At 41.9% G+C, this 26,882-nt stretch overlaps 2 protein-coding genes across 2 annotated transcripts; one reads left to right on the forward strand and one right to left on the reverse strand.

Annotated features, from left to right (window-relative positions):
* Window positions 1-1,436: 1,436 nt before the first annotated feature.
* nxph2a (neurexophilin 2a) lies at window positions 1,437-16,316 on the reverse strand (the record flags this gene model as incomplete). The annotated part of the gene is made up of 3 exons (XM_079276895.1): window positions 16,222-16,316; window positions 15,944-16,093; window positions 1,437-2,183 (listed from the first exon to the last, which is right to left on the reverse strand). Exons 2-3 carry the CDS (start codon window positions 15,986-15,988, stop codon window positions 1,437-1,439), a joined length of 792 nt encoding a protein of 263 aa, XP_079133021.1. The 5' UTR covers window positions 15,989-16,093; window positions 16,222-16,316.
* A 5,695-nt stretch (window positions 16,317-22,011) lies between these two features.
* Window positions 22,012-26,773, forward strand: LOC306783626 (UDP-glucuronosyltransferase-like). The gene is made up of 5 exons (XM_079277340.1): window positions 22,012-22,950; window positions 23,529-23,660; window positions 23,785-23,872; window positions 24,001-24,220; window positions 25,027-26,773. The coding sequence occupies exons 1-5, from the start codon at window positions 22,090-22,092 to the stop codon at window positions 25,307-25,309; spliced, it is 1,584 nt and encodes a 527-aa protein (XP_079133466.1). The 5' UTR covers window positions 22,012-22,089; the 3' UTR covers window positions 25,310-26,773.
* The last annotated feature ends 109 nt before the right edge of the window (window positions 26,774-26,882 follow it).

Raw genomic sequence — 26,882 nt, forward strand, 5'->3', positions numbered from 1 at the left:
TGGTTGAAGTCAAAGCACATTTCACCATTTACAAGACTGAATGTTATACCCACTTTTACACAAAAGTCAGTCAATTTAAGCCTGCTGTGCAATTGGGAAATGTATGACATTTTCAAATGTAGCTCCCACTTCTCATTAAAACTCCAGACGGATTTTGTATTTCCACATTTTTTTTTCTTCTTTTTTTTTCTCGACGCTTTTGGTTTCTACACTCTTGGTCTTGGGTAAATGAAATTTCCCAGGCTAATTAAAGCCTATTAAAGACAGGTAATGTCAGGGCTGGTGGCAGGACCATGACAAAGTGCTGATAATTGTCTGCCAGACTCACTAAATCCACCTGTCCTGCAATTATCGCTTCCCCCACCCCCTCCTCTCCTGACACATTAATCCACTGCGGGACCCACTCGGCAGGCTGATGCCTCAAAGTGCATCCTGCAAACAGATGTTGGATTTCAGACTAGTTTAGCATCCACATGCCTTATGATGATTGCAGCAGAAAACCAATAAGAAGTACACAAGGCAGCGGCCAGGTAATACATGGGTGGATACCTACAGTATATACGTATGTGTGATGATTTACGACGATGCCCTCTGCTTGCTTGTGGGAATAGTTGTGTTGGATCAATTCATTTTGTCATGGGTATTGGGCACATAATCAATCAATTCACTATTCCAGTCCCTATGAAGATAAAGAGATGAAATATAGGTTTTAAATCCATATTAATTATTCAGAACTACTTGAGGGAATACCCATTGATCAAGCTAACCTGAAACGATAGACACTGTGTCTGTGTTCTGTTAACGGGTACAAATGGATGTTAGTTCTACTTTAAAGGCAATGAATGGAATTTGCTCACTAATCAGTCAAAATGTAGCAATGTTTCAAATGTGAAATCTCTAATTCAACGTTCTATTGAATAACAATTCAAATGTCTCTGTACTGTAATTATTAACATGATTTAAAGTCTTGCCATATTTCAACTGTTTAATTAAATGAGGTGAGGAAACTGTTTGACAATGTTGGCATCAATGTAGCACTGGCACAGAAGCCAGCTCTGCACTCCCAACTGGGAGGCTCCTTGCCTGTGGTCTAGCCTTGAACAAAACATCTGGACAACATGCTAATTATACCGGTGGTTTACGGAGAACATGTGCCGCTGTGATAGGGAGGAGTCACACAGGGTTGGTAGCTAGCTCTGAATCCCAAGTCAACCCCAAAAACCAAGTCCCTGGACACCTAACTGTCAAGTGTACTACATATACATTTGACTTTTTTTTTAACAATGCATCAAATCCCTCCAGAGTGTGTCCCATTATAAATAGCACTTCCTGCAACGTGTCTCAGGTACTTAGGTGTTGCGGGACAAGGAGCTTAGAAGTCGACATTTACATTATTTGAAGATTAGACAGTAGGTAGACGCATACTAAAAGCCAGATCATCCTGTGGAGGAATAGGGCGTGTCACTATGATAGTTGTAGTCAGGGCATACCTTCTGCACCAGTTTATAGTCGACACTGTAAAAGGCAATATAGATGCATATGACTTTGAAGGGTTTCGAGCACAGCCAGGACACATGGCTCTGCGTCTGCTCCTGATAGCACACCTTGGACGGGTCGAAGCTGCACAGTGCAGTCTTCTTGTTGCGGTCCGTCTTCTCGTACTCGATGCGACAGTTGAACGATTTGGTGTCTTTGGTCTCCAGCGTGGACTGCTGGGCGATCTCAAACTCCACCACCTTGGAGGGCGGCACCAGGCTGACCGACACGTTGCCCAGGCCCGTGGAGTTGTGGCGGAAGTAAACGCTGAAAGTGCCGTTCCCGTGGTCCACGATCTTCCCCGTGATCAGCAGGTTGAGTTTAACGGTCTTGATGTTGGAGTGGAAGTCTCCCCAGCCGAACATCTTTTTGAACTTGCCAGTCTTGACGATGGGCCTGCGTTTAGTTCTGGCCTGTGCACCCTGAGCATCTGTCTGGTTAGATAACCAGTCCCAAAAGTCCTCCATGTTCTGTAAATATGTAATTTCCCTCATGTTGCTCTTGAACCCGGGGGACCCCCTGGCAAATAAACGCAGGGGGTTGAGGATCCGTGGACTGGCCCCCTCGGGAGAAATCTTCTGTTCGTTATCACTGTCGCCCCACTCGATGAGCTCTGTGGCTCCTCCGTGCTCTTTCCTGCATGTGACCTTCAGAAAAGCACAGCAAAGGTAGACAGAAAAACAGCATTAAGTGACATCATACCTTTTTGAAAAAGTGATACATTTTACAGGTCAGACATATCATAGAAAATCCAAGGGAATTCAACACTGATTGACAGCTGATCTGTGTTGATTGAGCTGCAGCAGTTCAGCACTAAGGATAAAGAAAACAGCACTTCAGCGCGAAAAAGGGAAAGCCAAAAAAAAACATCCCACAATGAGCATGGAGCCACCCGTTTGTCACACATGTTAAGATTTACTTTAGGAAGTGCTGAACTACAGCAAAGGTACCCTTGGGAAACATTTTGTTTGGTAAATGAAAGCTTAACAACAGCTTCAAACAGATGCAGGCACTTCAATAAGACAGGAGGAGTGCTCACTCCTTGGGAAAATGGCTTTTTTGTTGAAAAGAAAATAAGATTTCTTTGGCACAATAATATATATTGCCGTATCTTAAACCAAAGCAAAAAAAAGCTTAAATTCACTGTTGTAATTCACTCATTGTCAAATGTGGTTACATGGGCAGTGTCAGTCCTTTAGATTCCTGTCTACCAGGAGGTGCAGGGACAAATGGCATAAAATGTCATTACTCACTTCACTCAGTAATGACAAAAACAGAATTCAACTGCTTATCAAAATGCATCTGAACATAGATAGTACCAATGTTTATAACTGCTTCTAACACAAATACAAATTTTTTTTCCTACTAAATACAGAATATTATAAACAACGCAATCTTTACAAAGGAAAAACGCTTATTTACTTTCTTGCAGAGAGTTAGATGATCAAGAATGATAATCATGTCTACGGGGTAAATTTGAAGATTGAGATCTTCACAATCTACGGCACATTAAACAACGTTTAAACAACAGATTATGCACAATGAGCCTCACTTGTCAGTTTTGTAACATCAGTTTTGTAACAACTATTGCAGTTCCAGTAGTTAAGCACACTAAAATGGCATTACTAGTACCGTAACTGTAATGCATGAATCAAGAATCCACACTGGTAGCACCAACAATCTCATCAAATCAAAGAAACGCACACCAGTACAAGGGAATCATTTAGGATGAGGCGCTAAACTTCCGTTTGGCTCATATTTACATCAAGCTTCGAATATTTTAGGACGACTTGTCGGATTACATGACAATGCAAATCCCCTGGACTGTGAGCGGGTTTCGCATCGGCGGTGCTATTCTTAGATGGCCCACGCATATGAACTTGAGCTTGTAATGGTTCCCAACAACAACACAGGCTACGGTAAAGCACGTGCTGAGTGCTAATCCAGATGCAGCAATGAACTGTGATCCCTTCCTTGCGCCCAAAAAGCCTTTTAGCTTCAGGAGCAGTTCCTGGTCCACTTCAGATAAAGCTTAAATAATTCACGGCAATAAGCTTAGCTAGTTTTATTAGTAATTAGTAGTGCCGGCTTTCCCCAGGCCCCGTTGTAGGGATCACTGAGAGAAGCAGATGTTGAAAGCACTGAGCAGCGGCTGTTTGAATTCTCACTGCGCGGCTGCACACTACTTCCAGACTAATTATAATTTTGCTTTAAGCCTAACTGAGGCACATGTGTACAATGCCAACAAACTAGGTCTGTCTGCTACAATTTGTTTTTGTCACACTCGCATTCCTATAAAAGCTTTCTGTTCGACATGTAAAAAGGGCTACGTGCATATAATGTTGCGCAACTGTGGACCTTATAATTAGAGCTTTTCTTTACTGGACTGCTTACCGGTATGTCCCAGACCGGAGTAATACCTTAATGTACTAGCAATCAGGGCGTAATGGCTCGACCATCTGGATATGTAATGTGCAATCAATGTATCTCCCACGGAGAGTGAGCCTGACCCATCTATCAGCCCTCACAATGCTTAATTAAGACACTTGCTCCCCGTAAACATGGATGAACGAGGCAACACTGTAAGAATGTCCCTCAGTGTAGCTCATCACCTCCACAGTCATTTAATCAACCAATTCCAGTGGCAATATTCCCTCACTGATGCCGCCACTTAGTAAGACCTCATGCGAGCTCAGCTCTTGATTTGATTTGACTCTTACAGCGTCACAATAACAGACATACAGTCGGTGGGACTGCGGGCTCCCAACAGGAGCATTTCTTCACTGCTGTGAACAAGGCGGTTGCAACACTCGTCTCCCCACCAACCCGAGCTGTTATATCCATTACATATTGGGTGTCATGCTGTGCAGCTTAAGAGGTGAAACCAAATTTTGTCTTTCAGTGTAAATCTCAGGTGAGCTTTGTATAGGATGCTTATAATGGAAACGAGAGAGGAGTTTAAGCATGATGAGCAACTGGGGAAATTGCTGTGACAACAAGGGGATCAGCAGAGGGATATCTAATACTTATGTGCCCCGAGAGAGATGAAGCACTGGGAACTTAAAAGCTCGCACTGACACATAGGCTTTGGTTTCTGTCTCCCTGCACACACACACACACACACACACACTAGCACACCTCGTTCATTTACGCAGAAGTGGAGTCTCTTAAAAACAGACTAAAGGAATTTAGAGTTTTTGTACGCCAAGCAAAAAAAGCAAAAAAGCGGCAAGGTCTGATGAAGGAGAATCTACAAAAGCTTAATTAAGATTTCTTAATCGGCGATGCTGTGCTGGAGGCGTTTCGGGGCGACTTGAAACAAGACATTATTCTGATAATAACTGCAGACTTATGGAGCTGAAAACACCAGACCTCATTTCAAACAGCACTCGGCAAAGTGACTGGTGGCAAACGCTGCGGATATCTGTCGGTGTGGTTTAGCTTCTTCCTCTTCCTGTACGTTTCTGAGCAAACACCCAGAGAGGTGCACAAACTTTACACTCCCAACCAGAGATATTACATCCATATACCACAGCAGGCAAAGGTATATGTGGCCTGTAAAAGAGTAGGGACACAGCAGTAAACATAAAGGTGGGACCTATAAATGATGTCAGTCATTTTAGTAGATATCCACCTTGTATAACCAAAGATAGTTAGGTATGGCTGACATAGGTTTTATTTTCTATATTCTGAAGGTGCTAATGGCGGATGTTTGATGTTATTTATTTCTTTATATTTATTCATCATCATTTTTGCATCACCACTGACAGGTAGAGTGCTGTGATGTCATTTCCACACTAATCTCAGGAGCACAGATTTTCCTCGGCCAATTTTACACCTTCAGTTAAAGGAAGTGAATATTTTTGGACTAATGAGCAAACCAGGAGATCTTGGACACACAATCCAAGATTTAAGCTGTCTTGTTTATTTTTTGGCCAGCAGATGTTTAAGGCAGGCCTAACCTAAAACATCAAATATAAAAAAGACTCTAGTTTTGGTCTGGTCCTGTGTTGGTGCTGTCAATATTAGATCAGGCCACATATACTGATAGATATGATAGCGGGGCTGTGTCAAATCATCACAGATTTATTGGTATCAGCATTTATGTCTGATGAGTAACAATAACTTGCAGTTGGGTGGTATGGCCTCTGATTCTCCTTTAAGATTATATTGTCTTCTTCTTTTCATGAACATGTTGTATTTCCACTTATGTATCGGTGTAAAACTGACTTTTATTTGCTGCTCAATTTTCATGTTTTTATTGCTATTTTTGTGCACAAATGTCCCGAGTATAGTTCAACGATCATTTGTAAAGGCTCCCTTGTTAAGCCACTTGTACTGTACATTTCATTCAATGTTGTGTCAATCAATACTATCCAGAGGTATGAGTGGAACTTATAAACTGACAGTGGTCTGGGCAGCAGCGGGCTATTGAGTCAAGATGAATCAGCCTCGACGTTCATCTGTAATGAGCATTATGGTGCTGGCTGCCTGCTTGTCCCGTGGGTAGACATATCTTTTAGAGGCCTGACATAAAGGTAATTGCCACAGTGACTAGAACTAGCCTCTGGAAAGTTATTAAGAAGCCAGTGACATCTGGCTTCCGGATCATCTGAAGAGACGCCATTAAAATGCATTTGCAGTAAGCAGCCGGCGACATTGTGCTCGGCTGTGAAGGGTTCTGGGCCGCGGGCAAGGCTGCAGCGTTGTTTCCATGCCGACGATGGTATCTCTCTATACCTGGCATGACAATGTGGCCCCCCCGTTCAGGAACTGGGATCTGCTTTCTTGACGAGAGCCTTTGCGTCATCCTCGTTACCAAGTTCCTTGTATCAGTCAGTTAAAATAATCTTTTCCAGAGTTGATCTTTTTCCAGCTCATAAGGTTGGGATATGCGTCTGGGGGAAATTGGTTTCAGGCATCTTCCTCACAATAAACAAAATGGGCAATTAACCTGCTCATCAGTGCAAGCAGAGCTGTTCCAATGATTCACTCCGCCGTTCTTCATGGATTTATCCGTGCAAATTGACCTCACTTTGGTGGTGCAATTTATTTCTTTGCTAATTTTCGGTGTCTGAAGCTTCATTAACTCGATGCGCTTCTACGTAGTAAAAATCTGGACGTCCCCACAGAAATTACACCGGCTTCACCAGTGCCCTTCAGTAATACTTTCCCAGCAGTGTTGCAACCAACGCAACACCTGCCGTACTAGATCTGCCCCGCCGCTGCTGCTATAAGACCCCGGATTGACCGCAGCCTCTTGCTTTCTAGCATCCAACATGACAAGCGGCACCACTCGCATTAAAACCATTCTCAACCTGCAACCCCCTGCCCCTGCGTCCTTCCCCAGCCATCTTCCGCCTGATGTTGCAGGGCATATCATTTGTAATGATTCACACCCAGACCTGGTTCCAGGAGAGAAGGCCCTGGAGGCGCTTAGGCAGTCCAGAGCCCAAAGTCTACACGCTGCTGAAGAATAGATTGGTGCTCTGATCGCTGGAACAGCCTCACGCTCCAGAGCCATCACTTTTAATCAGAGGGCTGTCCAGGGAAACACATGACAGGTGCTTCTGTACTGTGGTGGATCGCAACAGAAAATCCACACCGGGGGCACCTTACCAATCACAGCAGGCTACGGTTAGTGTGTGTGTGTGTGTGTGTGCATGTAGCATATCTACTCCCTTCCAGTATAATCATTTAGGCCATTACCACCTGACCTTTGTGAGAATGAGACAGACCACAGCTTAACACTTAACACTCCTGCTTAAGATGTTGGAGATCCAATATTGAATCTGTGGCTGAATTCATCAGATAATTAGTGGTGAATATTAAGAGCAACCATGTATCTAATGTATGTATTACATTTGGAGCCTAATAAGGGTGAGATGTATTTCTTTTTTCATTACATTTTTCGATAGAATACATAATATATAACATACTATGTATTTATGTGTTCATGCAAAGGCGATGGACCTTCAAAGGCCTTAAAACTCATCCTGTCAACACCTCATATTTTGTACAAGTGTTGATGGTGAGAGGAGAGGGAACGGCAAGCCCAAAGGAAAGTGATGCTGATGTTGTCATTACTGTAATAACAGCAGTATCGTCATTGCTGTATCGCCATAGTACATCAATTCCATCTCTTACTGTTGACAGAAAAGCCCGAAGAGCGTGCATCACATTGTTATAAAACGAATCTGTAACGAATGTGCTCGCGCTATCAAGACACTCAGGTAGTGAGGAGTCCATTATCAGAGCGTGAAATTATCAAACTTTGATCTGTAACCACACACTGAATAATTGTGCAACTGTGGATTTACATTAAATGTGTAATGAGAACTGTCGCCAAGATGATCTAATGGCAAGAGCAAAGAAACAGAAAACACCAGCAACCAACAAACGTTGTTCTACTGCTGGCCCAGCAGGCAGACAAACAACGAAACTAAACACAAAGGGCAAAACACAAGGAGACATTTGAACAGAAACATTAAATGCTTAGTGAGCAAATTAAGCTCAATCTACTCCAATACATTTTAAATATTCAGACCACTTGAGTTTTTAATGGAGATGAAGTCCTGTTGTATTCTGACACAATTCAAGATCAACAAATGGAGCTCCTAAAGTTATAATGCCTGTGCACCTCATATATTAAACTCAAATTAACTATGTTTTGGAGCCTGTTGTGGCAACATATTATCTGACTGCTCATGTCACTCGGAGCTGCTCACATCCTATGATTAGCATAAATTACAGCACGTAACATAACCCTCCTGTGGCTATCATAAATCCTACGTTGTGAGTTATTAGTCATGTTTATAGTGTCAGTGTTTTTCTATATTCTTGCTCAGTCTCACAATCCTCTCCTTCTAGCAGTTGACACTGACTGAAAGCGTACCTCACCTCATCTTCTTTGGACACTGACGGACTTTGATTTGTTGTAGTGTTAGCACGAGTCCTCGCAGTGAATCATTTGGTATCATCAGAGCGCATTTTGTTCCAGGAAGCACAACACTAAACTGCACAAATCAGACACAATTACCTCTCCTGCAGTGTGGAAGCTGCCAAGACAGACTTGTAGAAATGTGTTTCAGTGTGCTAATAAATGGAACAAATTGCAGGAAATTATATCACATTTAGCTCCGACCTCGCTGTCATATGTTGGAGTGTCAGCATCTCCTGTTATAGCTTTCATACCGAGAGCGCTCAAAGCGGTCTGTCTAATGCGTGCAACATAGCAACTACTCTTTCAGCTAAAACTATTTGCAACAGAAATCACAAATGCTATTTTGCAAGGAAGCCATGACATCCTTTGTGTAAAGTGATTGAAGTGGTTCAATATAGTGTCATTGCTACAAGCCCTTGGGACGAGTTTTGTCATATTTGTGTTCAAAATAAAATGCTGCAGCCTTTTTTTTCTTTTGTGAATGTAAAATAATTTTTGAAGGCTGATACCAATGCCAGAGTTTCTGTGTTGAGGCTGTCGATAGCTTTGCCAACCTGTGAATGTTATAAATGAAGTTCTACATTTGACCATTCACATGCTTATAGTGGTTTCTCCATTGTATGCTTATCAGGATTGAAAGGGTCTCTAACGCAGTATTAAGCCTATGGGAAGCTAAAACTGTTAACTGAAACTGAAACTCTATTTTTGAGACACAGCCAGCACGGCATGCTCTCACTCCCAACTCGTCAAATGAAGACGGTTGGTCGAGACCCCCTCGGCGCCTGATACCGATGCACCGGCCTTTCAACTAATTAACCAATGCAAACCCACTTGTGTCATTCTTAGTGCATCAAGGCAACCAACGTAGTCTAAAGAGCACGACAGTCCACACAGGATGGGCGGGACACAGGACATACATCTAGGAGGCCGCTGTTCGTGTCTTGTGCAAAATGGAAAGTAAATGTTGACATTTCGAGGCGTGAGTCGTTGGTGTCGTTAGTCACGCGAGTCAGGTGAGTCGCTATCACGTGACTCTCTAATGATGTGAGTTGTTAGTCAGTGAAGTTAATGTCAACTACGCTCTTTTCCTAAACCTAACTGGTTTTCAAGCCTAACCTTAACTTCCTGTGACGTTTGTTTTGAAAAGACACGACCAGAAAAATGTAATGAAGTAAATAGTAAAGTAAAGCATCTTAAGTAAAAGTAACAAAATGGACCCTGTGGGCATTATAGTATTCTATTGTATGGGTTAATTTTACTGAAGCATTAACATATAGGCAGGATTTTATTTGTTTGAATATTTATTGTTGTACCTGGGCAAGGGTTGGAAGTTTAATTTGTAGCTGTGCATATCAGACAAACTTACTTGTATTCAAGGCTTTAATATTTAGGAGTTATTGCTGACAAATAAATGCAGTTGGCTAAGATTTTCCCATAAAAATGGAAATACAGAGGCAAAGAGTAAATGTAGATTCCCCTGCTGTTTTGCAGCTAAAGCAAGAAACCTAAGCTAAAATAGAACTTAGAAAAGTTTTAATCAAGCTATTTCATTTTGTGAATATTTACTGTGTATCCAGTGCTTTCCTTCAATTGAAGTCAATAAAAAGCAAAATGCATTTCTGGTCGCAATTTACAATGACATGCCTCCTTTTTTGAATAAGCTGCAGAAGACCATCGTTATTCGATTTTTAGCGAGTCAATTTAAATGCAGCGATGATGACAGGTGTTCAGAAAGCGTTAGCAAAGATCCCACTATAGAAAAAAAAAGGAGGGGGGGGCGAGGAGAGGCTATGGGACGAGAGCCTTCAGGTAATCTGGATACTTGTGTTATCTTTGCACCTGCCACATGTGACAGCAGCAAAGCCCTGAACACTTCACTCTTGGGCAGGCGTTACCTTTCAACGCATCATCACTTTCATAATCCCCTTACATGGTCAAAGCGCTAACTCCTGTTCTGGCTCCTGACACCTGCAGCCCACCTCCGTGTATCTGATAGCAGGGATTCAGGAGGATAATACCACAGAGTACGTCGGACTCAGTGTAATTATCATTCTCTTGACCAATTTTGAACACCTTCTACTTTGTACAACAATGCTAGCGTGCTTGTAATACTCGAGGAGGCATGGAGCGCTACTCCGACATGAACACTTCAGCGTTTTCCAGTTTTAGTCGTTCCACTCTCATCTCGGGAGGACGTAATCTAAATGTTTCTCTCGCTGAGCTTTTTTTTTGTATTCATGTGACAACTTCAATTTTCCTCTCTTCAAATCCGTGCCGCAAAATGATACAAATGTTTTATTCGGAAATGTTTGCGCTTGATTGGCTCAAACGTATACGTCCACTCAATTTGACAGAGCAAATGTTTCTGTTCTCAAAGCAGATTTCACAGAAACGGCTCCCTTTGAAGAAGAAACAAGAGTGGGGAAGACGCTACTTCCTTTTCTCTCAGAGTAGCTCTGAAGACAGGTACTTCACAAGAAACATACAAAGACAGAGGGGAGCTGACAGTGCTTTGTTAGGGCTGGAAATCACGAGCTGAAAAGAAAGGCCTCAAAGCCTGGAGGCAGAGGAGGAAATGTAAAAGTGAGAATAATCAAAAAGGAGATTTATTGTACTTATTCTAAAGCTGTCACACCTTGCCTTTTACAGGAAAGCAACACAGTTTTAATTAAATAGGTCAATCATTTTCCCGAGCTCTGACATGCAGTATGATTGCCTGCTCCAACGTACCAAACAAGGTGGTAATTAAGAACTTTACATGTCAAAGTGTTCGGGAAGTGGCAGAAACTTTGCTTCTGTGCCTATAGAGTCGTGGTTTGATGTGATGACGCAGCTGATCCTGAGTCTGGTATTTCAAACATAAAGGCAGAACTCACGGCTGTAAAGCAACAACTTAAATATTGGATATATGTTAAAATAAAAAGTGACATCCCGATTCCTCAGATATCATCCATCATACAGGCAAACCACCTGCTGTATCTGAACCGATCGCCACCTTTTTGTCTTGTTGCAGCACAGCAGTGGAAAGTGATGCAGGCAGTAAAAGAGTTGCTAAACAGCGAGGTTGCGCTTCAGAGAGTGCTGGATGTTTCCGACCCTGCAGAGCGGTAATGACAATGCTATAAGGTAGCGGAGCCTCCAGATCTAACACCGCCTCGGGCTGCACATCGCCCATAAAAATTCATAGCTGTGGACCAAGATGGGAAAACTCAAAACCATATTAAACATAATGTTTCCTGCACGGCCGACACAGTGGGTGCGACTCAAGAGAGCTGCTCGGAACGTCACTTCATCCAAAACGTTCACATCATAAGAAAAGCCGAGTGGTGAGTAATCAAGCTGCTCATAATTGTTTGAGTAAAGTCTTTAATGGTCCATCCAAGAGCCAGATTATGGTTATTGTCAATGCAAAGGGCAATTGCATCACACCTATCAATCATTTGGAACTCCTTTCTTTCCATTTCAGGACCTTTATCATCGATTTTTTTGCCAGTGCACACACAATTATGATTGATGATTGGAAAAGGCATAGTTTGCAAGGCTCAACGCAGTCAATACAACCTGTAGTGCCTGCAAGATACATTTGAGGGATTTAACGCGCAGCAATGGCAACCTTTCCTTCAGAGGTCTGAGACAACATACAGGCTGAGGACTGCAAATGCCACAGACAATATTGTTTATGAGGGATTATCTAGTCAAGCCTTCTGGCTAGGAAGATTGTGACCCCAATATGAGCACAGATACACATCAGCACCATGTAAGGCCTAAAGCGGTTCCTGGAAGGCACCGCATGCATACAAGGTCCTTTCACGCTGTCAATCCATGTTTAATCACTTCCACAGAAATTTCGACTGGCCTGCCTGCCATTTTCTCTCATATTTTTCTCCCCCCCCACACAATTTTTTTTCTGGTGGGTTTTTGAAGACTTAAACTCTTTTTTTTCTCTCTCTCACTTTCTTACAAGGCAAATCCTGGGAGAGGTTGGATGTGAGGACCAGGCAGAGCAGGGATGTGAAGAATATAAACACAAATTTTTTTTATTGTCCAGAGGGAAGGGTGGGGGTAGGGGGGGTGCAGGGGGTTTGGCGGCGGGGTCTGTAAAAGAGACGAGGACCTTATCACAGCCCAGCAGCTCTGTAATTCGCCGCCATGATAAAGTGGCAGCACGGAAAACCTTACAAGGCTGGCACAATCCAAAGACGGATTAGGTTTTTCTGACATAAGCTTCCTGAAAAACTAATCAATCAGCCCATGCAGTATTATCAGAAGCGTGAGATTAAAGAGCTGCTCCTAATCCCCCCCCCCCCCCCACTGTACATTTTATTACTCTTCCCAGTGTTAGTTGCCTTTAAATACACAATAAATAAATAATAAAACCAAACCTAATTGAGCACGAGGAAGGGGAAAAGGGTTAAAGAGCCCTCGGAGGGGGAATTTATGTAGAATTTGTGTTTTGTTATAAAGACGGGGATAAAACTGTTGTCCTTGCCAGAGCCCCTTCTGACTTTGAATAGAGCCTCACTGTTTCGCTTCAGCACTGCAGAGGAAAAACACAGGCGGGATAAAAGTCCTCTCGCAGGTTTTTACAACAATATTAGCGGCTAAAAATGACCCAAATCGACTTCACATTCTGACTTTCTTGTTCCAATGATTTTACACTTTCATGGATGGATGACCAGATAAATAACCAAGAGATTAATAAAAGAAGTAACTGTTGAAACGAATGCTCAATCCTTTTGGGAAATGACTTGTAATCCCTTAAATCAGTGCACATCAAAGTTGCAGGGATGAACTCCAAGCATGTGGCGGATCCAGAGGACAAGACATGTTCAGCTTACGAGTAACCAGCTCAGTTTTGTCTCTTTAATGCGTCACACTCTTCTATCAGGATGCTATGTTCCAGCCCATGCTCAGTCCGACCCCGGGCGCCGTTTATGGGAACAGAGGAGGTAGATATACATTTAACGCCACCGCTGATCCTCTTGGCACGGGCCCCGTAGATGCTTTGTCATGACATAACATGACCAAAGAGCTCTCACCGCGGCAATAAGACATAAAGGCATAATAGACTTTGTCAGCGTCTTCTCGCACTTAATCCCGAGCAGCGTTGGAAACCCCACTTTCCCCCGCATGCAATCTGTAGGGCAGGACAGAGGGAGATGGCAGAGAGCAGAGCTCTCAAGTATGTTTTTTTATCCCCATCTACATTGTTCTGCTGTCATTGCGCACAGGATAACTGCACCAGATGTCACGGGGAAGAATGGATTCTCCCGGGATGGCTTTGACCCTCTTATTTGTCCCTAGGCTACGGCACAGATGCTAGAGCCGGGGTTACATCTTCCCCCTTTGATTCGTGTTCTGGGTGTCTTCATGTACGAGTGTGTACGAGAGATGCAAACGAAAAGAAAGAAGAATGTTTGCGTGTCGGTTTCTTGTTTTGGATGATTCGGCCACAAGTATGTGAGACTAAAGGCTGCTTCAGACACTGAACCTCGACTTAAAACAGTGAACATGTTTGAGATGCATCCTGTGGTGCCATGGGTTGGTCCTTACAGTCCTCAGAGTAAACTATCCTACAAAGCAGACACACTAAGAAGAAAAGTTGCTTGCGGCTCAAGAAGTTTGGTGCGTATTGTATGCCTTTAGTGAGCGTCAGCCTGGTATTTAAACATGTTCTATCCTTTGGAAGGTTCGGGGAATGTTGATAAGGGCCAGTATGTCCCCAGTCAGACAGTGGTGGGTCTGCTGGGAGGGAAGCCACTGAGGCATATGAAGAGAGCCTCTCCAGGGATGCGGCCGGTCTCTCTCTCTCTGGAGACAGAGCTCCCAGTAGGCACAAGGCTGATTACAACAGCAGCCAGACAGCACTTTGCAGCTGCATCTGCACAGTTATCTTTAAAGAAGCCCTCTTTGAGGATAGATGTGAAGAACTTCTTCAATCACATGGCATTTTCTGTCCAGGTCTGATCACGGCAAGAGTCCGTAAAGCAAGGATGACCACGATAAAACCCGCACTTTATTCAACAGCCATCAGCAGCCGGTGAAAAAAGAAAGCGAGGGAAAAGACCTTTATATTTCCCTAAAGCTTTTGATCTTCCTTTGGAGAGCTTATTCCTGCAATAATAACAGACTTAGGCTACATAGAGATTCCAATCTCTGGTAAATACTATTCATTTCACATGTATTCACAAGGTCTTGTGATTTCATCACATTGTTTAAGTCATAAAAGAGGAACAGTGCACCTGTGGGGTGTGCAATGTACACCTATTGTTCTCAGTTGTCAGTTTTTTCTTAACATTTGTATAATACGGCAAAGACACCTCACGGGTGTCGCGGGTTCAGCACAGAGGTCAAACCTTGTTCAAGCCTGCAAGCAAAATAAATGAAAATGATTGCCAACCACAAATATCCATGTGATGCAGCTGAATAAATGAATAGGCAATTGTTTTTTTTGTTATTTTGTCAAGCCATAAGTGACAGAGACGGGACACCAAGGCCATAATATAACATGTAAAAACTCACCCGGATGGTAAAACAACAACAACTATAAACTCTGCAAACAGGCACATCAATAAATGTTTCTTAATATTCAGTGACTGTTTTTCGACATGAACTCCACTCCTCAATTACTACTGCATATAATCTAATACTGCAGAATTGGTCATTATGATATAATGAGCAGTCTGCTCACATTAACTCTCAATGTAATTTAAATGGTATTATTGTACAGAGGCATGCACAACCATTTTTTTCGATATCTAAGTGTTTCCTTATAAAATTCGCAATTACAGATACGTGAACAATAAGTTAATTTAGATGCTGTTATGGAAATTAATTGCATTTTGTAATACATTATGGCTATTGATGAGTGTTCTGCAAAATTGAATCCAATCACCTTGCTGTGTTTCTGAAATATGTTTGTAGCATATGCCGCAGAAATGATATATCACCATTTCTGTAAAGGTGACAAGATATCCTTTAACTTAATAAATGTTTTTTTAAATAGAATCATGAAAATAGAATATTTTTATATTTTATTAACTATGGCCAAATAACACAAAACAAGTTCTTCCCCTGTAAGACTTCATGTGTTCATGTCGACCAACACATTTACTACTGCCGATGACTGTGTCAAATAGAATCTGATGTCAGGAATTTATGGAACTGCCATTGGCATTATGTGGTGATAGATAAATCTTACATTGCTTGAGCTACATGATGCAGATCTACAATAACTGACAAATCAGCAAAATACATAAATTTAAACAATATACGATATGAATATACAACTTTGAGTGAAACCAATAAATGTCTTGTAGGTGGCCTACAATAATAATACTGGAATAACATAATTTTAAAAAGCAGATCGCACATTAAAGCCACTTACTGTCTCTAAGTTTCTTTTTAAAACCTTCGTGGTCACAGATATATTACATGTTCTCATTCAATCATCTCACACCTCACCTGGTGCAGGAGGAAAATAAACAGGAATGTTGGCAGAGCTCTCATCTTCGATGACTTCTCGACTTATTCAAAATGAGCGGTGCTTAAATCCTCTCTGGAAGATTTGGAGAGGGACAGACGCACATGCTGTTGAAGCATTGCTGTGATCACCTGCGAGAAAAGTGGAAACATTTACGATGTGAAATCACTTCAAAACCCCCCTTTGCTAAATGTGGGAGGACTTCAAAGATTGTCCATTAGAATCGCATATTCAGAAGAAGATGTAAACTTTTCCTTACCGTTTTTATGTAATACCTCACTTAGTTGAAATCACCCTTGTTCAATCCACTCTCGGGAACGAGTCCTAAAATCCTCACAAACGTCTCGTCTTCAGGATGTTGAGTGAATGCTCCCTGAGCAGCTGGGACACTTGTAGTTCTCTACAAACAAGGTGGAACGGCTACAGTCATTGGCTCAGCTGAAACAACACTGCTCTAAATTGCATCAAGCCAACCCGAAATAATCTGAACACTATATTCCCCCTATACTTCTCCCGACCACTGGTATTCATGAAATGACGATGGTGCGCATTCAAGTAGCAAAGTGAACCCGGATCCGAGTGACAGGACTGCAGTAAATCGACAGCAGTCCGCTCGCTGTGCGCTCTCTTCAGCTCGACTTGAATTCAGTGCGCAAAATCCTCCACTCCGCGTCTGGAGACTCCAAGGTCGGCGCGCATCCGTGCAGAGAGTCAGACCAAAGATCTACCTTCAGAAGTCTCACTCTCTCCGTCCAGGAGACAAGTACGAGGCTTGATGTTACTGATATCAGGTTTTGTACAGCGACACGTTCACGTTTTAACCCTTTAAACGCTTAGACGTGTAATCTCGCTTCCCTGGTAGTTGTTCACGGTGTTGTATTTGTTAGTGATGAGTGGAAAGTCACATTAGAGTACAGAACGTAGCCATGGCTGCGGTGTACGTCTGGAAATGCTCTTGACCGTCTTCAGAATCCATACAAAACTTATTTTTTTTCGTTTGTTATGAGTTTTAATGTACACAATACGAATTTCCAACTTGCAAACACAATCATATCGACAGGGCTGTTTGAATGATGCAAGGGAAAAACATAATGGCGAGTGATCTTATTTCACTCGAGAAGTGGCTGATGCAGCATTCCTGATCACGCAGTGCAGACAGCAAAAGGTCAAACGTTATGCTGATGGCGGTACAAAGGCAATACCATGTTTCTACTGTGGACAAGACTGGAATTTAGGGATCCGTGTCACTTTGGCACCACCACGTGGTTACAGACAAACACCTCACTTTACAACGACGTCTTTGCAGCAGCAGTTTTGCAGTGTGCAGATAAAATGGTAAATCAGTTCACAAACCTTCAGGTTATGTTCTGCAGTCTAAATGATCAGATTTATATATTCTGCTCTGAGCGTTTGCAAGACTAATCATTGTAACCTTTCTCAACATGTCAGCTTTAATGGCTTTGTGGCAAAAACAAACTCCAGGGGTTGTAGATGTGTGTTAGAGGCAATGAGTCAATATAGGCCAAATATAAAGGTGAGACAATAAAACACAAGAAGATCAAAATGTTGCTGATTGCAGCACTGGGGCAGTATCAGTTCAGTGTAAAGGTCCTTACTGGCTTTTTTTTCTTTTTCTGATCCCCACAATAGAGTTTTGATTTATTGCAGTGCCACCCTTGATGTGGGAAAAGTTATAGGGTACAATTAAAACATCACAAACAAATCTAAAATCTTTAGTTTGAATTGCAGGTTTCAGTACCGAATACAGTTGTCCTGATACGCAATACTTCAGAGTATTGTTTTGTTTGTTTACCACGTAGAGTAGGGGTATGTTTGCATGCACAATAAAGGAGTTTGAGATGAAATATTCTTTGCAATGAGACAAAAACATGCATTTTAAAGCCCGGATACTTTGTTCTATGCATTTTTAAATGATCCGCTCAGACGTACTTTCATTTGTCATTTAATGAAGGTAGAAATACATGCAGGGCATCCGAAGCAGATCATTTTAGTAGATTGACTCTTGTGCTGATCTAAGACTTGTGTTCCAAACTGGAATCTCAACAAAATCTCATTCGAGCTTTGCCCACATTTAATCTGACTTGTTTGAGTAAAAGCAGGAGGAGAAAGAACGCGAGGGAGTGCACAGTGCTTATTTCTTTGTTTTCCTTCTACAAAGTAAATACCGCACCATCTGCAAACTACAAACACCACAATCTACTCAGTTGACATGAATATGATATTTGTAAATCACTTGGTGAGTTAGGTGCACACAGTCTCATACGTGACATAATGGAATAATCCCAACTGTACTGAACATTGACCACTGATACCAGACTCCCATTCATTTTCATGAACTGGATAACACCGCGTTAAAGATTGATATGATGCAGTGACTGGATATGCTTGAAACCAATTGCCCTCTGGAGACATCGGTGAAAGTTGAAGTTTGGTTGTCTCCAGGAAACCTTCACACAAATGTGTCAGAGTTAGGACTGGTCAACTAAGCTTTAAGTGATGAGAACATACAGTAGAGCTTGCTAGTAGCTAGCTGGTGCAGAGTTTGGTGATTTCATGTTTCGTGGAATTAAACGACAGGAAGATTTCCCCTGGATCGATGGTAAACCAACAGAAAACATCCAGTTAGAGGCACTTTGATGGCTTTGGCACCACCATCTGGTTGAATAGTACAATCACTTTAATAGTTTGCAGTAGCTTCAAAACTAAATCAGTGCGAGAGTTTCTCATGAAAGGCTCTTTCTTTTCTTTTTGTATGTCTTCAAAGCACTTTGGAAGTCAGATGTTTCTGTTGTTTGAACCTGTTAATTAAAATTGTACTGTAAATGAAAATACATAAAATGCTCAACATATGAACGCAACCCATACAAATTGTGCAAGTAAAAAAGACAAAACCCCAAAAATCAGTTTGTATTGATCTGAAATGAATTATGTTTTTTATTTAGTTGTGCTGCCAGATATAATTGACAGGTAGCAGCTTGGCTGCTAACTCATCAATAACGTCTTTTTATTTTCCAAAGTGACACATTTCATCAGGTTGTCAGCATGTTCTCATACTTGCACATTTTATAACTGGATTCTTAGGTTTCATGAGCATGTTAGAATTTGATTTGTGTGAAGCTTTGATCCACTTTTATGACATCCTGTCTGAGCTATACATGCTAATAAGTTGTTTGAAGCTGAACGTGTTAATTACATGAGAACTGTCACATAGTGATGACATGACAAGTTGAAACAGTGCATCTTTTAAAATACACACAGCCAATCTCAACACAATGGGTAGCAGGACAAAGGCCTTCTGATTAAATCAGGGTGACCAATCTGATATATCTATACTACCAGTGATAGAGGACTGCAGCCTCCGCTGTTGAGCTACTACGCTATCACTTACATGAGTAAGTCATAGGCTTTCAGGAGTGATGCCCAATGGTGGCATCCTCCGCCGTGACACCAATACAACATGACAATGGAAATTAACGTGGCCATATAAAAAGCCTTTCTCCAAAACTGGCAAACTGACCCCGCACACAGTACCAGAGCATCAATAACACTCCCCTGCGGCACATCAGCTGCAGTGTCAGCAGAATAAAGTGCAGAATGGCTCAATTGGTCAAAATGATGAGGTCAAATTGCACTTTGCTGTATTACAACATGTGTTATAACGTTCCTGTCTGCGGTTGTCAGCATTGCAACATGACACAAGCATCTTTCATGTTGTATAGCAAACTACATGTCAACCCAAATGCAGCCCTTTTTTAATGTCAGAACTGTTACTCTTGGGAGGGGGGGGACACACAAAAAACTGGAGTCGAGCTATATTGGCCGCATGTGCCATTTGTGAAAATACTCTCGACAATCACGGGGCGAATAGAAAGTGATGGCGCTAAAGTCAGAAAAAAAATATTCGATTTCTCTGCTGTCAAGCTGCCCCATGTCTGGCAGAAAGACACGGAGACGATAATGCTGCTGAGTGAGAAATGGATCCTCAATGCACTTTTCCTCGGCAGACATGATCAGAAATTACAGGATTCTTCAAAACATTTAGCCGAAACTGTATTTTGCGTCCCAGACAAAATGAGGCATACGTTCCACTTGTAAAACCAACATATTTTCTCGTGGGTATGCGCGTATGCAAGCACCGGGCTCCCGAGTAACTACCATGGAGTGCCGACTTTCAACCAGGTGACCAAAGTTTGAGACCAGTGTTCACGTCTCAGTGTGTTGTCGAGTTATTTTGAAGCTACGTTAGTGATGTCTGGGACGTGTTTTCAGTACTTGTGTGATGTTTTTTTTTTTATTTTACTGAGTTAACGTACTTATCTTAAGCCCAACCATGATTTTTGTTTCTAAGCCTTACTAATTGGTTGTGGCGCTTAAACCTAAGCAAGTGTTTTTCTTGAAATTGACAACTGTGACCGTCCCAGTGCGTTAAAAAGTTACCCCAAGGGGTCAAAGTCAGTGGGTGACAGTTTGGGAGCATCAGAATGTGATGATTTGCAACTTATAATTATCAGACGACAGTCACTCGGCCAACATTGTGAACTTAAATTCATGTTTCTCATGGTATGAATATGGAGCCAGCTGCAGGGGATTTACAGGTTGTGAATATAATCAAGGCCAGTCTCCTATCAGCGCTCATGTTGGTCTTTAATTAAACCAGAGATGAAAACCGAAATGTCACAGATTCCATGTCTGGATAGAAGAAAGGAGGTACCAATACCTGAGAGACGGAAGAGAATAAAGGTTAAGGATTGTGCATGTTTAGTGTGAAAGTACAGCTACCACAGACTCATTCACTTCACTCACACAATTTTGATTATGGAAGCGCTTAATTGTTCCTGCATTCAGAACGTCCATCTCCGTTGTGGTCTTGCTTTTTAATAAAAAAACTGAGCACTGGGTCCAACAGCAGCCAGGGTGAGGCTTGTGATTAATGAGCGTGCGAGTTCATGCAAGTTTTACAAGCCTCTGAAGCCCTTTGGAAGTACTCATTCAGCAATATGATTAAAACGAACTCATTTCTACTAGTTTGTACAGTCCAAGCACATCAGGCAAACGTGGTGTAGTGATATACTTTCTCTGAACAGCCAGACTTGAAGGCGGGTGAAATAGTCATAGACTGTGCATATAAATGCATATTTTAAAATTGTCAGAAGCAGGACAGGCACAGGCTGGCGACTCTGTCTGTTTCTCCACCACCACCGTGAATGTAGCTTATATCATTATTTTCAAAACAATGAAAATAAGAACTGGCTTTCACCCAAGAATTACATTGTTGTTTACATGTCATCACCCCCCCCCCTCCCTCTCCAAAGAGGAGGGTGTTGGTTTCCTATTACAACTGGCTTCGCACGCCATCTGTCTTTTAACTTTGGTTGAAGATATATATGTGCGTGTGAAGGGAGTGTGTGAAAAAAAGAGTTCATGGCCGATTATTGTTAGGCACGCACATCTGTGTTTTCCAGGGAGAGAACAGAAGTTGCAGCCAAAGTAAACAGGACTTTGCACCTCTCGACAGGCAGTAAGACCTCCAAACTTGCACAGCCACTGTGACTTGCAAGTCTCAATGAACGTTTAAGTCCGCTGCTGGTGAAATTACATAAGAATAAAAAGAGAAATTGCAGTTAAGGTAAATAGAATGAAGGTAATCAATTTTACTCCTCTAAACAAAAGACTCTGAACTTATTTCTGTTAACATGTTTCATTTTTGGGATAAATTGGTTCTAGAATGGTTGGACTGCACTACTTCACATGCTATAACAACAAAACACAACTTACAATATAAAAGTTAAAAGGTGCACTATGTCACTTGTAAATATGTTGAATGATGAACACACAAAGACATGAGAGGAAGAACAGGAGGTGAAAAGAAAATAAGCAAAGTCCCACAAGAGAATGATTATCCGGGGTCAAACTCTGAGCAGGCAAAGTCTACTGGGAATATCACTGCCTCTGGCTTCCTGTGGTTATATAAAAGTCCGCCTGCAAACGCAACTTCCTGTTGAACTGAAACACACACACAGACACACACACAGATAAAGCCATACCTCTTAACAACAGCTGCCACGAGCTCTTACAAGGAGCAGGCTTGCACAACAGAAAGGAGGCAATGAGCAGCGGGGAGTGGTTTCCTGCACTGGGGCTGGTGGCCTGGCTGTGCTGCCTCTGTCTGGGTCCCGTTCAAGGGGGGAAGGTGCTGGTTATGCCTGTGGATGGGAGTCACTGGCTTAGCATGAAGATACTGGTGAAGGAGCTTAGCCAAAGGGGCCATGAGGCTGTTGTGCTGGTGCCTGAAACTAGCCTGTTGATCCAGGGCTCAGACAGCTACAAGACTGAGATCTACCAAGTGTCCTACACCAAAGCTGCTCTGGCTGAAATGTACGACCAGCTGCAGGAGGGACTTTTCCTCAAGCCACCAGCCATCACAGATATGTTCATCGACATACAGCGTTTGCTTAACTTTACATTGATGCAGGGGAAAGGCTGCGAGAGTTTGCTGAACAACCAGCCTCTAATGAGTCAACTGAAGGGAGAGGGCTTCGATCTTGTGCTTACAGACCCCTTCCTTCCCTGCGGCTCCATCCTGGCTCACATCTTTTCCATTCCGGCGGTTTATTTCCTGCGCGGACTTCCATGTCAGCTGGATACAAGGGCTAACCAGTGCCCCGCTCCTCCTTCCTACGTTCCTGTGCACTCCTCTGGTAATACAGACATCATGACCTTCCCACAGAGAGTCAAAAACATGATGATGTCCATTGTGGAGTCCTACCTGTGCAAAATGATGTACTACAACTTTGACGAACTGGTCAGCAGGTACCTAGGAGACAACCTGACCTACAAGGACATTATTAGTAATGGCGCGATCTGGCTTCTCAGATATGACTTTGCTTTCGAATGGCCCAAACCTCTCCTGCCAAACATGGTTTTTATTGGAGGGATCAATTGTGAACAGAGCGCTCCTCTGCCAGCGGTGAGTATTCAGAGAATGTATGACAGATCACATCTGGATTCACTTAAGGCACATTGTATACATGCTCTGTGTTGAGTCAGGCAAAAGCAAAACCCTTAGACGGTTATGTAATGAAAATGACAGTGAAAACCAGAAAAAAAACAAAAAACATAAGTTCGTACTACCAGTTGCTGAAAATACAGTAAAGATTTCGGCTGTTTATTATAATTGCCCAACAATTGGCTCACTGCATTGTGAAAGAACGGGTTTGTCTGCTCTTATGAAAGATTCAGTGTGTGGAATGTGAGCAAGGGAAAGCTGATTTATAGATTAAGAAAAGAAAAGAAGCTAAGAAAAGAAGTGAGGGGCCCTGTTATGTTAACAGCAATCAAATACTCAAGCAAAGACAAAGGGTCGGTTGAAATACGCACAGTCAAGATTATGCTTCTAATATTTAATTGGTGCTGCATACAATGTTGAATGAGTTCATTCCTTTCAATATACTTCAAAGTAATGCATCACAGCAGCTTTTGGTCACCAGATCTTACTTAACACGTTTAAAAAAATATTTTTTGTGTCTTTTCCAACCCCCCCTGCAGGACTTGGAGGAGTTTGTGAATGGCTCAGGAGACGACGGCTTTATCGTCTTTACCCTGGGCTCTTTGGTGTCCAACATGCCCGAGCCGAAGGCCAAACAGTTCATTGATGCCTTTCGGCAAATTCCTCAAAGGGTAACAATAACCATTACAGATTAAATCACTTTGCTGAGATTCAATCCAATGACCTGCATTAGTCTATGAATGAAAAGTGCTGCAGTGGTTGGCACCATCAAAACATGTATTATTTCTGTTTCAGGTTGTTTGGAGATACACCGGAGTCTTATCAGAAGATGTACCCAAGAACGTGAGACTTATGAAGTGGTTACCTCAGAAAGATCTCCTAGGTGTGTTTACTTTTAACACAGACAGTGTTATGTGTTAAAACATGCCATCGTGTATGTAAACTAATTGATATATGTTAAACATTACCTGCCTTTTGGACTGGACCTAAAATCGTTTCTGTGCTCCTCAGCCCATCCCAAAGCCAAAGCCTTCATCACTCACGGAGGTACCCATGGTATCTATGAGAGTATCTGCAATGCTGTACCCATGTTGATGTTTCCACTGTTTGGGGAACAGGGGGACAACGTCCATCGCATGGTGTCCCGAGGTGTTGCAGAGGAACTCACAATGTATGATATGACCACTGAAACCCTATTGGCTGCACTTAATAGAATCATCCACGACAAAAGGTAAGACAAGTACACGTCAATTAAAGACAATAGTCACTCATGTAAATCATGAAACTCACTGTGAAAGAAAAAGCATTCAGTGTAACTCAACAAAACACATCTGTGAGCTCTGAGAAGTGTGTTAACCCACACAGGCGTTATCACATACTTGGCCTTCGACGTCTTATCTGGATTGTGTAGGCATATACAGGGAGTGCTTCTCCCGCACTCCTCTGTTTGTTATCTGCACTCTTCAAGGTACCTGTGAAGTGTTCTCGTTCATGGGAAAAACAAAAGTTATGTGTGTAGAACGCATTGTCTGCACTCTGTAGATTTAACAAATGTGTTCCTTCCTCATGACACATTTGCCAAGCCTATTTTTCAAAAATGTGATCAAGAAGTTACATTTGTACACCCATGTTTGCTTTCTATGTTTGTTGATGCCTTGCATGAAACCATGCTTGTACATCCACACTCATGCTACAAACTAAACAAAGACGAACAAATGTGCACCATGTGACCTGCGGGCATGTGTTCATACAGTGTCTTTGTGCGCATGCACAAGATAATCAAAATGGGAGCCCACCCATAGAAAAAAGTTGCTCCATAATGCTTGTAGTCGTTAAAAGGGTTACCAATTTGCTTCTTCTGTTGTTGTTCGAAGGTGAGCTATCTTGTTTATTTGCATAAAGGTGTTGCATCTTATTTTAAGTTTCAGTCGTGTTTTAGGAAATAGTTGTACTTTCGTCTGTGAGGATATATGGTCGACCGTTTGATGAACAGACCTGGAGATCATCCCATTAACTCAAAGTATCACTTTTCCCCAGTTACAAAGAGAAGATGGAGACGCTGTCTCAGATACACTTGGACCGTCCTGTTGAGCCTCTGGACCTGGCTGTCTTCTGGACCGAGTTCGTCATAAGACACAAAGGAGCTGCACATTTAAGGATAGCTGCACATGACTTAAACTGGATTCAGTACCACAGCCTGGATGTCTTCGGCTTGTTTTTCATCATTCTCGTCACTGTTGTGTGGGTGACGGTCAAATGCTGCTTGCTCTGCACCCGCATGTGTTTCAGAAAGGGGATGCCAAAGAGAAAGAGAGAGTAACATTTGTTCCATAGGTTCTGTAATGAAATGAAAAGTGGAGGTTTGTGTTTGTGTGTGTGTGGGCGGTGTAATTGTTTCGATGATTTTATCTGTAATACTTTTTTATAACAGGCTACACAAAAAAATCTATTTTGGAAAATATACACTTTAGACTGTTGTGATTTTGGGCAATTTGAATAACTAGACACGACTTTACTTTGAAGTTTCTCAACCAGTTGTGGGGGAAACGGTTTTACAGGCTGCAGGAGTTAACTTTGGTTATTGAGTGGGTGGAATAATTTACTGACATATCGCTAACAACAGCAGCTAATTGCTTAATTCGTACATTGATTTGCTGAATTAGCCTGCTAGCAAGCTAACAACACGCAGAATATGGGGCTTAACAATTATTCACACAAAGAGTGTTACAAAGAGACACGTTTGTGACCTCTCAGTCAGTTGCATGTGAGACCGTCAGGCTGCTTTTAGTTCGCTGTCAACCAAAGCTCTGTCATCATACGTCATCTAAAAGCCAATTATCTTATCCTATAAAAATTGTTTCTTTCATTAACATGAATGTAAATGTCTTATCTCCACACTCACTCCACCTTTTTGATGCAGGTGTGGATGTATTGTGTGGCTTCTGCCTAGAGAAGCAAAAAAGGCACTTTCAAAGTGAGCAGAATCTGCAGTCTGTGAGCCAGAGAGAAATGATGTGTCATCTTGGATTTTGGTTTTATTTCATTTACCTGTTCTCCATCAGAGAGTGGTGTTTGTTGTCCGAAACAAGAAGAATGTCCCCATTAAACCTACTTTCAGAATGCATTCAGAGGCACGAATAAGTGTTTCCCGGAGATTGTCATCACACACCATCAAACAAAACAGTTTAAAGTCAGCTTTGATATGCATGGCTCTATTGGAGCAAAATATGAAAGATAAAGATACCGTACATAAATTGTGAAATTTGGCCTGAGGGTGTCATTTTGGGTGAATCTCCTTTTTCTTGAAAATATAATAAAATCTGTGACTTGTACACAGTACATACCAGACACGTCACCATTGCCACTTTCAATTTTAACATCTTCTTATGTTAGTCTTTATTATTTTTTGAAAAATAGCTAAGCACGAAAAAAAACCCAAATGGTTGCTGAAGGTCCGTGCATGAAGTACAATTAATTTGCCATTGTTCATGTTCCATAATAAACAATGTCAGTTTAGGGGTGTTGCCTAATCTTATTTTACTTGTGTTAATGCAAATGTATTCTGCTACGTGAACAGAGAATCTTGCCTGAAAATAAATCAATTTATCAATTGTAGGAAAGCTAAATTGAATGAATAATCAAATGTATTAATGATGAACATACTATATAAATATTTCTGCCACTTTCCCACAACTGAGCGTGAAGACATTCACCAATGGGCTCAAACACTGAGATTATCTGTATGTAATGATTCATTTTATTGTCAATTTAATAAAGGCTTCACAAACTATTTTGGTGAATGTTTCAGGCTATAGTGTTGAGACTTGTGATGAGTCTGACTGATTTTTGACTTTATTGGCTCTGTTGTCATGACAAGCAATCCCATGTAAAAT

Source organism: Melanostigma gelatinosum, assembly GCF_949748355.1.
Source record: "Melanostigma gelatinosum genome assembly, chromosome: 10".
Taxonomy (NCBI): domain Eukaryota; kingdom Metazoa; phylum Chordata; class Actinopteri; order Perciformes; family Zoarcidae; genus Melanostigma; species Melanostigma gelatinosum.

Coding starts and splice junctions, on each gene's coding strand:
- LOC306783626 (XM_079277340.1), top strand. CDS start 22,090: ATGAGCAGCGGGGAGTGGTTTCCTGCACTGGGGCTGGTGGCCTGGCTG. Junction 22,951..23,528: donor AGAGCGCTCCTCTGCCAGCG/GTGAGTATTCAG, acceptor CCCCCCCTGCAG/GACTTGGAGGAGTTTGTGAA. Junction 24,221..25,026: donor AGAATCATCCACGACAAAAG/GTAAGACAAGTA, acceptor ACTTTTCCCCAG/TTACAAAGAGAAGATGGAGA.